A 12,507-nucleotide genomic window follows, 5' to 3' on the forward strand; every position below is an offset into this window, starting at 1 on the left:
ACTAACTCTGTGACCTGCAGAAAGTCCCTCTCTTGGTGAAAATCCTACAATGGCTCGAGTATACAACTTCAGCTGTTATATTCACCTGAACTGCAATGCGGGGGGCAAAGACCCTCACCAGACCTGCACCGTGTGTTTTCCAAGAGGCAGAAAGCACAAGTATTCTCTTTGCTTATAACTTGTAGAAGTGCACAATTCTCTGTAACTGTATCTTCCGAGAGCGAGAGTATCCGTGAGTATGTGTGTGTGAATGGGTGAATGAGGGAGGCAGGGTTTTGTCACCTGACTGAGCTGCACCCCTAGCCAAGCTGTTCCAGTACAGCTACAACACTGGCATCTGCCCGGCAATGTGGAGCAGTATCGGACGCTCCAATATCACTCTCTCGATGTCCGGCTGGCTTGTGACCACGGGCAGTGCATCCTGCAGGTGTGCCCACTACCCTGGCAGTAGTGATGATCCTTCAGTCCTGCTCCAGCCCTTTGCGCAGTGTTACGGGCAGGAATGAGAGAGAACTGCAACCCCCATTCCCTACCTCACTGTAATCAGGGCAATCTTAAAAAGGAAGATGTGTGCGTTCCATAACCCCGGAGTGTGTGGACAGTTTGAATAATCAGCAGCAAGCTTCTTGTGGGTTTAAAAGAAGAGGGTAATTTATTTATTCACGCATTCATCCCAAAAATCTAACCCAGGCAGGAAATATGTTTCAAAGTGAGACATGACACCGAGAATTCTGAGGCTGAAGATGACGATGATGATCATAGAATCATAGAATCACTACAGTGCAGAAGGAGGCCATTCAGCCCATCGAGTCTGCACCGACCCTCTCTGAAAGAGCACCCCACCTAGGCCCACTTCTCACCCTATCTTTGTAACCCCACCTGATTTTTTTTTGGACACTAAGGGGCAATTTAACATGGCCAGTCCACTTAACTTGCACATCATTTGGACTGTGGGATGAAACCAGAGCTCCCAGAGGAAACCCACGCAGACACGGGGAGAACCTGCAAAATCCACACATGTTCCTTTTGGATGTGACCTGCTCCTGCTCCCTCTTGTTCGAGCTGCCCTTGCTCTCTCAGACCTCCTTCCATTCCCAAAGATTGCCCTCCCCAGACAACACACACACACACACAAACACATACACGTGAGACAAACAAGTACCACCAGCATAAAGTTATTCCCAGGTGTCGGACCCATTATGGAGTGTGCTGCAGTGTTTGTTAAAGTACAAAGCAGCTCTCCGGGACACTCTTGAGGATGTTGGTCTGAGATTTCACGACAGTTTGAGGGGTTCCTTCCAAATGACCTGGGAGGCTGACAACTCAACCGTTCACGGTGTATACATCAGACTATCCAATAAACAGTGCAATTTGGCCAGAATGTCGCACTCACATTAACACTGCCCCCTGTTCCAATTCATTTTTGCTCCCTGATGCAGGTCTGTAAATTAACCAGTGTAAATATTCACCTATATTGAGCAGTAACAAAGTAATAACAAAGCAAGTGTGTTATTTTGTTCAGAATCACAGGCACAAATGCAGATTCTTTGCAATTTAAAGCGAGTTTTGATCGCTTGGCCAAGGACTGGTCTAAAATGCTGGTGATCGCTTCTCGATGTAAGAGATGAAGTGACCTACTTCAGTCCTTTCTCACACATTATTATCTCCGATCTGAAACGGATGTTAAGCATGATGGGTATTTGAAGTATCTCACTTCCTCAGAGGCACAGAGGCTGAGACTAGACGGGGGCAAACGCTGCCACGAACCAGAGGCAGGCACGGCGCGAGAGTGAAAGAGCACATCGATGGCAGAGGCGCCAAGTAAACCTGGAGGGGCTGGACTGTTTGCCAAACATGTGCAAAAGCGGTTCATGCGGGCACACGAAATGGTAACAAATCCTTCTTTTTTCCCTTGTTCCATTTGCATCTAGATTGTCGAGTGTTCTACACATTCACCGTGGCTAAGATTCAGACCTATTTGGGTAAAAAATGATTTGAGCCCGTCGACCCTTCCCCAGGGGTGTACGTCTTTCTCAGGTTTGCGTCCCCATGACCTCTTTAATGATCCCAAATCGATGCCAGATTCAATACAAAGAACGCACTTTACTGGATTCAATCATTCTGGTCACTTGATTGGAGTTAGGTTTACTCTGAATGCAGGTTGGGGATGCACATTTCCTGCTGTAAGACTCAAACGTTCTTTAAAAAAAAGGAATGATTTAAGTCATTTGTATTGTGTTGAGAGGCCGCAGGATAGTTAATCTGTCGCAAGACTTTGCTGCTCAGTATATGGTTCGAGGTGTGGTCGCAGCGCTGTCAAAGTGGATATTTCCATGTGAAACTTCATCAGCCAAAAGTCGACAAAAATATTGTTTTAATTTTGATTCTGACCCAGGCAGTGATTCCACTTGCCGGTTAAACGTGAGCCAGACACTGTGTCGCGCGCAAATGGAAAATGCACAAGCCATTCTTTTCTTTTTAGCGTTGAAAGCTGCTTTCTGTTCAGTAGCCTCCTTCTCTCTCTCTCGCTCTCTCTGTTAAGCAAGGATGACAGAGGTGGTTAACAAGAGAAGTGGTGCACGCTGTGGTTGGAGCTGTCACAGGATGTTTGCGAGCTGGTTGCATTACTTCGGAGCGGGTAGCGGGGACGTCACACCTCAGCACTTGCCAACAGGCGTCCAGCGAGCTGCCTGCCAGAACGTCAGCTGTCGCAGGGTGTTCCGGCACCTTCTGTGGATTGTTTCCTGCCCTGTATTTGGAGCAGCTGGACTTTCCGATGGTGATCATGGGGGTGTAAGGAGACTGAGGCTTTACTTCAGGCTGAGGAACATTCCCTTCCCTGGCATGCCACTTCACGTGACCTCTGATCTACTAGCCCATGAGGAATTACCTCAGCCTGCGCTGTTCACTGCGTAACGGCCTGGTGTGGGGTCTCGGAGACACAGGACTGTTTTGCAAACAGTGGGCTGTCGACTGTGTGTTTCATGGGTTCGCCGACGTGTTGCTCCCCACGCCCCCCCCACCCCGCCCCCCGTGATTTTCAATCTAATGGGACAGCCTTCGGCCTGACTACTGTTTCCAGCCAGGAATCTCCAAAATTCACCTCTGCTGTTTACAGCAGTGTTTTTCAAACTGTTTTGCCCGGGACCCATTTTTACCAACCGGCCATCCTTCGCGACCCATGCCGGCCGGCCAACCTTCGCGACCCACCTTTTCGCTCACCTTTAATGCGACAGATGAGCCTGCTTGGTCCTCACGATCTCACTTGCTTTGTCATTCAATGTTACATTTCGATAAGATACCTCAGCTGACGGTTTAAGTTCTCTCTTCTTCCTTTGAAAAGAAGATTGTCCACAAACTCGCCATGCTTAGACTCCAAATGCCTTTGACGTTTTGAAGGTTTCAAACTTTCATTTGCCAGTACTTCCCTGCATATAACACACAAGGGCTTTGCATCCTGATTTGTATTGGCATAATTAACAAAGCCATACCTCAAGAAATCATCTTTATATTGCTTTGTTCCCGATTTCAGTTCCTTCTCAATCGGTTGTTACACAGAGGCCCTGGGGCTCTGTATACCACTCATACCAGCACTGCTTTGACCTGCCGTGGACTCTCCTGTGAAGCTCTCTCCAGCAGATTCAGTTGAGAGTTCTTGGCATATTTGTCACTCTGACCCTTTCTTTTCCTTAAAAACTCATCCAACTTCAGTTCTTCACATAGCCCTGTTGCTAGTTTGCTGGCAGCTATAATGTCGCTTCCGTGATTTCACAGGCAAAATATGGATCGCGTGATGTCAGTGTACATGCCGGGCGCGTGACCTGCTTTCTGCTGCCACTCCTGGTGCAAAGACTCTGCTGTTTTTAAAAATAAATTTGCTCCGGGGACAGCACGCTGACGTCAGGAGGAGACGGTACTGGGACAGCGCGCTGACGTCAGGAGGAGACGGTGCTGGGACAGGGCGCTGACGTCAGGAGGAGACGGTGCTGGGACAGGGCGCTGACGTCAGGAGGAGACGGGACTGGGACAGGGCGCTGATGTCAGGAGGAGACGGTACTGGGACAGGGCACTGACGTCAGGAGGAGACGGGACTGGGACAGCGCGCTGACGTCAGGAGGAGACGGTACTGCGACAGCGCGCTGACATCAGGAGGAGACGGTACTGGGACAGGGCGCTGACGTCAGGAGGAGACGGTACTGGGACAGGGCGCTGACGTCAGGAGGAGACAGGACTGGGGCAGCGCGCTGACGTCAGGAGGAGACGATACTGGGACAGCGCGCTGACGTCAGGAGGAGACGGTACTGGGACAGCACTCTGACGTCAGGAGGAGACGGTACTGGGACAGCGCGCTGACGTCAGGAGGAGACGGTACTGGGACAGCACGCTGACGTCAGGAGGAGACGGTACTGGGACAGCACGCTGACGTCAGGAGGAGACGGTACTGGGACAGCACGCTGACGTCAGGAGGAGACGGTACTGGGACAGCGCGCTGACGTCAGGAGGAGACGGTACTGGGACAGCGCGCTGACGTCAGGAGGAGACGGGACTGGGACAGCGCGCTGACGTCAGGAGGAGACGGTACTGCGACAGCGCGCTGACATCAGGAGGAGACGGTACTGGGACAGGGCGCTGACGTCAGGAGGAGACGGTACTGGGACAGGGCGCTGACGTCAGGAGGAGACAGGACTGGGGCAGCGCGCTGACGTCAGGAGGAGACGATACTGGGACAGCGCGCTGACGTCAGGAGGAGACGGTACTGGGACAGCACTCTGACGTCAGGAGGAGACGGTACTGGGACAGCGCGCTGACGTCAGGAGGAGACGGTACTGGGACAGCACGCTGACGTCAGGAGGAGACGGTACTGGGACAGCACGCTGACGTCAGGAGGAGACGGTACTGGGACAGCACGCTGACGTCAGGAGGAGACGGTACTGGGACAGCGCGCTGACGTCAGGAGGAGACGGGACTGGGACAGCGCGCTGACGTCAGGAGGAGACGGTACTGGGACAGGGCGCTGACGTCAGGAGGAGACGGGACTGGGACAGCACGCTGACGTCAGGAGGAGACGGTACTGGGACAGCGCACTGACGTCAGGAGGAGACGATACTGGGACAGCACGCTGACGTCAGGAGGAGACGGTACTGGGACAGCGCGCTGACGTCAGGAGGAGACGGGACTGGGACAGCGCGCTGACGTCAGGAGGAGACGGTACTGGGACAGGGCGCTGACGTCAGGAGGAGACGGGACTGGGACAGGGCGCTGACGTCAGGAGGAGACGGTACTGGGACAGCACGCTGACGTCAGGAGGAGACGGTACTGGGACAGCACGCTGACGTCAGGAGGAGACGGTACTGGGACAGCGCACTGACGTCAGGAGGAGACGGTACTGGGACAGCGCGCTGACGTCAGGAGGAGACGGTACTGGGACATCACGCTGACGTCAGGAGGAGACGGTACTGGGACAGCACGCTGACGTCAGGAGGAGACGGGACTGGGACAGCGCGCTGACGTCAGGAGGAGACGGGACTGGGACAGCACTCTGACGTCAGGAGGAGACGGTACTGGGACAGCACGCTGACGTCAGGAGGAGACGGTACTGGGACAGCGCGCTGACGTCAGGAGGAGACGGTACTGGGACAGCACGCTGACGTCAGGAGGAGACGGTACTGGGACAGCACGCTGACGTCAGGAGGAGACGGTACTGGGACAGCGCGCTGACATCAGGAGGAGACGGCACTGGGACAGGGCGCTGACGTCAGGAGGAGACGGTACTGGGACAGGGCGCTGACGTCAGGAGGAGACGGTACTGGGACAGGGCGCTGACGTCAGGAGGAGACGGGACTGGGACAGCACGCTGACGTCAGGAGGAGGCGGTACTGGGACAGCGCACTGACGTCAGGAGGAGACGGTACTGGGACAGCACGCTGACGTCAGGAGGAGACGGTACTGGGACAGCGCGGTGACGTCAGGATGAGACGGTACTGGGACAGCGCGCTGACGTCAGGAGGAGACGGTACTGGGACAGCGCACTGACGTCAGGAGGAGACGGTACTGGGACAGCGCGCTGACGTCAGGAGGAGACGGTACTGGGACATCACGCTGACGTCAGGAGGAGACGGTACTGGGACAGCACGCTGACGTCAGGAGGAGACGGTACTGGGACAGCGCGCTGACGTCAGGAGGAGACGGTACTGGGACATCACGCTGACGTCAGGAGGAGACGGTACTGGGACAGCACGCTGACGTCAGGAGGAGACGGTACTGGGACAGCGCGCCAACGTCAGGAGGAGACGGTACTGGGACAGCACGCTGACGTCAGGAGGAGACGGCACTGGGACAGCGCGCTGACGTCATGAGGAGACGGTACTGGGACAGCGCCCTGACGTCAGGAGGAGACGGGACTGGGACAGCGCGCTGACGTCAGGAGGAGACGGTACTGGGACAGGGCGCTGATGTCAGGAGGAGACGGTACTGGGACAGCACGCTGACGTCAGGAGGAGACGGTACTGGGACAGCACGCTGACGTCAGGAGGAGACGGGACTGGGACAGGGCGCTGACGTCAGGAGGAGACGGGACTGGGACAGCGCGCTGACGTCAGGAGGGGACAGGACTGGGACAGCACGCTGACGTCAGGAGGAGACGGTACTGGGACAGCGCGCTGACGTCAGGAGGAGACGGTATTGGGACAGCGCGCTGACGTCAGGAGGAGACGGTATTGGGACAGCGCGCTGACGTCAGGAGGAGACGGTATTGGGACAGCGCGCTGACGTCAGGAGGAGACGGGACTGGGACAGCGTGCTGACGTCAGGAGGAGACGGTGCTGGGACAGGGCGCTGATGTCAGGAGGAGACGGCACTGGGACAGCGCGCTGACGTCAGGAGGAGACGGTACTGGGACAGCACGCTGACGTCAGGAGGAGACGGTACTGGGACAGCGCGCTGATGTCAGGAGGAGACGGGACTGGGACAGGGCGCTGACGTCAGGATGAGATGGGACTGGGACAGGGCGCTGATGTCAGGAGGAGACGGCACTGGGACAGGGCGCTGACGTCAGGACGAGACGGTACTGGGACAGCGTGCTGACGTCAGGAGGAGACGGTGCTGGGACAGGGCGCTGATGTCAGGAGGAGACGGCACTGGGACAGCCCGCTGACGTCAGGAGGAGACGGTACTGGGACAGCGCGCTGACGTCAGGAGGAGACGGTGCTGGGACAGGGCGCTGATGTCAGGAGGAAACGGCACTGGGACAGCCCGCTGACGTCAGGAGGAGACGGTACTGGGACAGCGCGCTGACGTCAGGAGGAGACGGGACTGGGACAGGGCGCTGACGTCAGGACGAGACGGTACTGGGACAGCGCGCTGACGTCAGGAGGAGACGGGACTGGGACAGCGCGCTGACGTCAGGAGGAGACGGTAGTGGGACAGCGCACTGACGTCAGGAGGAGACGGGACTGGAACAGCGCGCTGACGTCAGGAGGAGACGGTAGTGGGACAGCGCGCTGACGTCAGGAGGAGACGGTATTGGGACAGCACGCTGACGTCAGGAGGAGACGGTACTGGGACAGCGCGCTGACGTCAGGAGGAGACGGTACTGGGACAGCGCGCTGACGTCAGGAGGAGACGGTACTGGGACAGGGCGCTGATGTCAGGAGGAGACGGTACTGGGACAGCGCGCTGACGTCAGGAGGAGACGGGACTGGGACAGCGCGCTGACGTCAGGAGGAGACGGTACTGCGACAGCGCGCTGACATCAGGAGGAGACGGTACTGGGACAGGGCGCTGACGTCAGGAGGAGACGGTACTGGGACAGGGCGCTGACGTCAGGAGGAGACAGGACTGGGACAGCGTCCTGACGTCAGGAGGAGACAGGACTGGGACAGCGTCCTGATGTCAGGAGGAGACGGTACTGGGACAGGGCGCTGACGTCAGGAGGAGGTGGTACTGGGGCAGCGCGCTGACGTCAGGAGGAGACGATACTGGGACAGCGCGCTGACGTCAGGAGGAGACGGTACTGGGACAGCACGCTGACGTCAGGAGGAGACGGGACTGGGACAGCGCGCTGACGTCAGGAGGAGACGGGACTGGGACAGCGCGCTGAGGTCAGGAGGAGACGGTACTGGGACAGCACACTGACGTCAGGAGGAGACGGTACTGGGACAGGGCGCTGACGTCAGGAGGAGATGGCAGTGGGACAGCACGCTGACGTCAGGAGGAGACGGTACTGGGACAGCGCACTGACGTCAGGAGGAGACGGTACTGGGACAGCACGCTGACGTCAGGAGGAGACGGAACTGGGACAGCGCGCTGACGTCAGGAGGAGACGGGACTGGGACAGCATGCTGACGTCAGGAGGAGACGGGACTGGGACAGCACGCTGACGTCAGGAGGAGACGGTACTGGGACAGCGCGCCAACGTCAGGAGGAGACGGTATGGGACAGCACGCTGACGTCAGGAGGAGACGGTACTGGGACAGCACGCTGACGTCAGGAGGAGACGGTACTGGGACAGCGCGCTGACGTCAGGAGGAGACGGTACTGGGACAGCACGCTGACGTCAGGAGGAGACGGGACTGGGACAGCATGCTGACGTCAGGAGGAGACGGGACTGGGACAGCACGCTGACGTCAGGAGGAGACGGTACTGGGACAGCACGCTGACGTCAGGAGGAGACGGTACTGGGACAGCACGCTGACGTCAGGAGGAGACGGTACTGGGACATCACGCTGACGTCAGGAGGAGACAGTACTGGGACAGCGCGCTGACGTCAGGAGGAGACGGTACTGGGACAGCACGCTGACGTCAGGAGGAGACGGTACTGGGACAGCGCGCTGACGTCAGGAGGAGACGGTACTGGGACAGCACGCTGACGTCAGGAGGAGACGGTACTGGGACAGCACGCTGACGTCAGGAGGAGACGGTACTGGGACAGCGCGCTGACGTCAGGAGGAGACGGTACTGGGACAGCGCGCTGACGTCAGGAGGAGACGGTACTGGGACAGCACGCTGACGTCAGGAGGAGACGGTACTGGGACAGCGCGCTGACGTCAGGAGGAGACGGGACTGGGACAGCGCGCGGACGTCAGGAGGAGACGGTACTGGGACAGAGCGCTGATGTCAGGAGGAGACGGTACTGGGACAGCGCGCTGACGTCAGGAGGAGACGGGATTGGGACAGCGCGCTGACGTCAGGAGGAGACGGTACTGGGACAGGGCGCTGACGTCAGGAGGAGACGGGACTGGGACAGGGCGCTGACGTCAGGAGGAGACGGTACTGGGACAGCACGCTGACGTCAGGAGGAGACGGTACTGGGACAGCACGCTGACGTCAGGAGGAGACGGTACTGGGACAGCGCACTGACGTCAGGAGGAGACGGTACTGGAACAGCGCGCTGACGTCAGGAGGAGACGGTACTGGGACATCACGCTGACGTCAGGAGGAGACGGTACTGGGACAGCACGCTGACGTCAGGAGGAGACGGGACTGGGACAGCGCGCTGACGTCAGGAGGAGACGGGACTGGGACAGCACTCTGACGTCAGGAGGAGACGGTACTGGGACAGCACGCTGACGTCAGGAGGAGACGGTACTGGGACAGCGCGCTGACGTCAGGAGGAGACGGTACTGGGACAGCACGCTGACGTCAGGAGGAGACGGTACTGGGACAGCACGCTGACGTCAGGAGGAGACGGTACTGGGACAGCGCGCTGACGTCAGGAGGAGACGGTACTGGGACAGCACGCTGACGTCAGGAGGAGACGGCACTGGGACAGGGCGCTGACGTCAGGAGGAGACGGTACTGGGACAGCGCGCTGACGTCAGGAGGAGACGGGACTGGGACAGCGCGCTGACGTCAGGAGGAGACGGTACTGGGACAGGGCGCTGACGTCAGGAGGAGACGGGACTGGGACAGCACGCTGACGTCAGGAGGAGGCGGTACTGGGACAGCGCACTGACGTCAGGAGGAGACGGTACTGGGACAGCACGCTGACGTCAGGAGGAGACGGTACTGGGACAGCGCGGTGACGTCAGGATGAGACGGTACTGGGACAGCGCGCTGACGTCAGGAGGAGACGGTACTGGGACAGCGCACTGACGTCAGGAGGAGACGGTACTGGGACAGCGCGCTGACGTCAGGAGGAGACGGTACTGGGACATCACGCTGACGTCAGGAGGAGACTGTCCTGGGACAGCACGCTGACGTCAGGAGGAGACGGTACTGGGACAGCGCGCTGACGTCAGGAGGAGACGGTACTGGGACAGCGCGCTGACGTCAGGACGAGACGGTACTGGGACAGCGCGCTGACGTCAGGAGGAGACGGTACTGGGACATCACGCTGACGTCAGGAGGAGACGGTACTGGGACAGCACGCTGACGTCAGGAGGAGACGGTACTGGGACAGCGCGCCAACGTCAGGAGGAGACGGTACTGGGACAGCGCGCTGACGTCAGGAGGAGACGGCACTGGGACAGCGCGCTGACGTCATGAGGAGACGGTACTGGGACAGCGCCCTGACGTCAGGAGGAGACGGGACTGGGACAGCGCGCTGACGTCAGGAGGAGACGGTACTGGGACAGGGCGCTGATGTCAGGAGGAGACGGTACTGGGACAGCACGCTGACGTCAGGAGGAGACGGTACTGGGACAGCACGCTGACGTCAGGAGGAGACGGGACTGGGACAGGGCGCTGACGTCAGGAGGAGACGGGACTGGGACAGCGCGCTGACGTCAGGAGGAGACAGGACTGGGACAGCACGCTGACGTCAGGAGGAGACGGTACTGGGACAGCGCGCTGACGTCAGGAGGAGACGGTATTGGGACAGCGCGCTGACGTCAGGAGGAGACGGGACTGGGACAGCGTGCTGACGTCAGGAGGAGACGGGACTGGGACAGGGCGCTGACGTCAGGAGGAGACGGTGCTGGGACAGGGCGCTGATGTCAGGAGGAGACGGCACTGGGACAGCGCACTGACGTCAGGAGGAGACGGTACTGGGACAGCGCCCTGACGTCAGGAGGAGACGGGACTGGGACAGCGCGCTGACGTCAGGAGGAGACGGTACTGGGACAGGGCGCTGATGTCAGGAGGAGACGGTACTGGGACAGCACGCTGACGTCAGGAGGAGACGGTACTGGGACAGCACGCTGACGTCAGGAGGAGACGGGACTGGGACAGGGCGCTGACGTCAGGAGGAGACGGGACTGGGACAGCGCGCTGACGTCAGGAGGGGACAGGACTGGGACAGCACGCTGACGTCAGGAGGAGACGGTACTGGGACAGCGCGCTGACGTCAGGAGGAGACGGTATTGGGACAGCGCGCTGACGTCAGGAGGAGACGGGACTGGGACAGCGTGCTGACGTCAGGAGGAGACGGTGCTGGGACAGGGCGCTGATGTCAGGAGGAGACGGCACTGGCACAGCGCGCTGACGTCAGGAGGAGACGGTACTGGGACAGCACGCTGACGTCAGGAGGAGACGGTACTGGGACAGCGCGCTGATGTCAGGAGGAGACGGGACTGGGACAGGGCGCTGACGTCAGGATGAGATGGGACTGGGACAGGGCGCTGATGTCAGGAGGAGACGGCACTGGGACAGGGCGCTGACGTCAGGACGAGACGGTACTGGGACAGCGTGCTGACGTCAGGAGGAGACGGTGCTGGGACAGGGCGCTGATGTCAGGAGGAGACGGCACTGGGACAGCCCGCTGACGTCAGGAGGAGACGGTACTGGGACAGCGCGCTGACGTCAGGAGGAGACGGTGCTGGGACAGGGCGCTGATGTCAGGAGGAAACGGCACTGGGACAGCCCGCTGACGTCAGGAGGAGACGGTACTGGGACAGCGCGCTGACGTCAGGAGGAGACGGGACTGGGACAGGGCGCTGACGTCAGGACGAGACGGTACTGGGACAGCGCGCTGACGTCAGGAGGAGACGGGACTGGGACAGCGCGCTGACGTCAGGAGGAGACGGTAGTGGGACAGCGCACTGACGTCAGGAGGAGACGGGACTGGAACAGCGCGCTGACGTCAGGAGGAGACGGTAGTGGGACAGCGCGCTGACGTCAGGAGGAGACGGTACTGGGACAGCGCGCTGACGTCAGGAGGAGACGGTATTGGGACAGCACGCTGACGTCAGGAGGAGACGGTACTGGGACAGCGCGCTGACGTCAGGAGGAGACGGTACTGGGACAGCGCGCTGACGTCAGGAGGAGACGGTACTGGGACAGGGCGCTGATGTCAGGAGGAGACGGTACTGGGACAGCGCGCTGACGTCAGGAGGAGACGGGACTGGGACAGCGCGCTGGCGTCAGGAGGAGACGGTACTGCGACAGCGCGCTGACATCAGGAGGAGACGGTACTGGGACAGGGCGCTGACGTCAGGAGGAGACGGTACTGGGACAGGGCGCTGACGTCAGGAGGAGACAGGACTGGGACAGCGTCCTGACGTCAGGAGGAGACAGGACTGGGACAGCGTCCTGATGTCAGGAGGAGACGGTACTGGGACAGGGCGCTGA

At 59.6% G+C, this 12,507-nt stretch overlaps 1 protein-coding gene across 2 annotated transcripts in view; it reads left to right on the plus strand.

Moving 5' to 3' along the window:
• Positions 1-1,733: 1,733 nt before the first annotated feature.
• LOC140405312 (uncharacterized) overlaps positions 1,734-12,507 on the plus strand; it is a 266,780-nt gene continuing 256,006 nt past the window's right edge. For both annotated transcript variants that reach the window (XM_072493602.1, XM_072493603.1), the window contains exon 1: positions 1,734-1,889. In XM_072493602.1, the coding sequence (XP_072349703.1) occupies positions 1,806-1,889 (84 nt within the window). In that variant the 5' untranslated portion in view covers positions 1,734-1,805. The remainder of the gene's footprint in view (positions 1,890-12,507) is intronic.

This window comes from Scyliorhinus torazame, chromosome X (assembly GCF_047496885.1).
Source record: "Scyliorhinus torazame isolate Kashiwa2021f chromosome X, sScyTor2.1, whole genome shotgun sequence".
Lineage (NCBI taxonomy): Eukaryota > Metazoa > Chordata > Chondrichthyes > Carcharhiniformes > Scyliorhinidae > Scyliorhinus > Scyliorhinus torazame.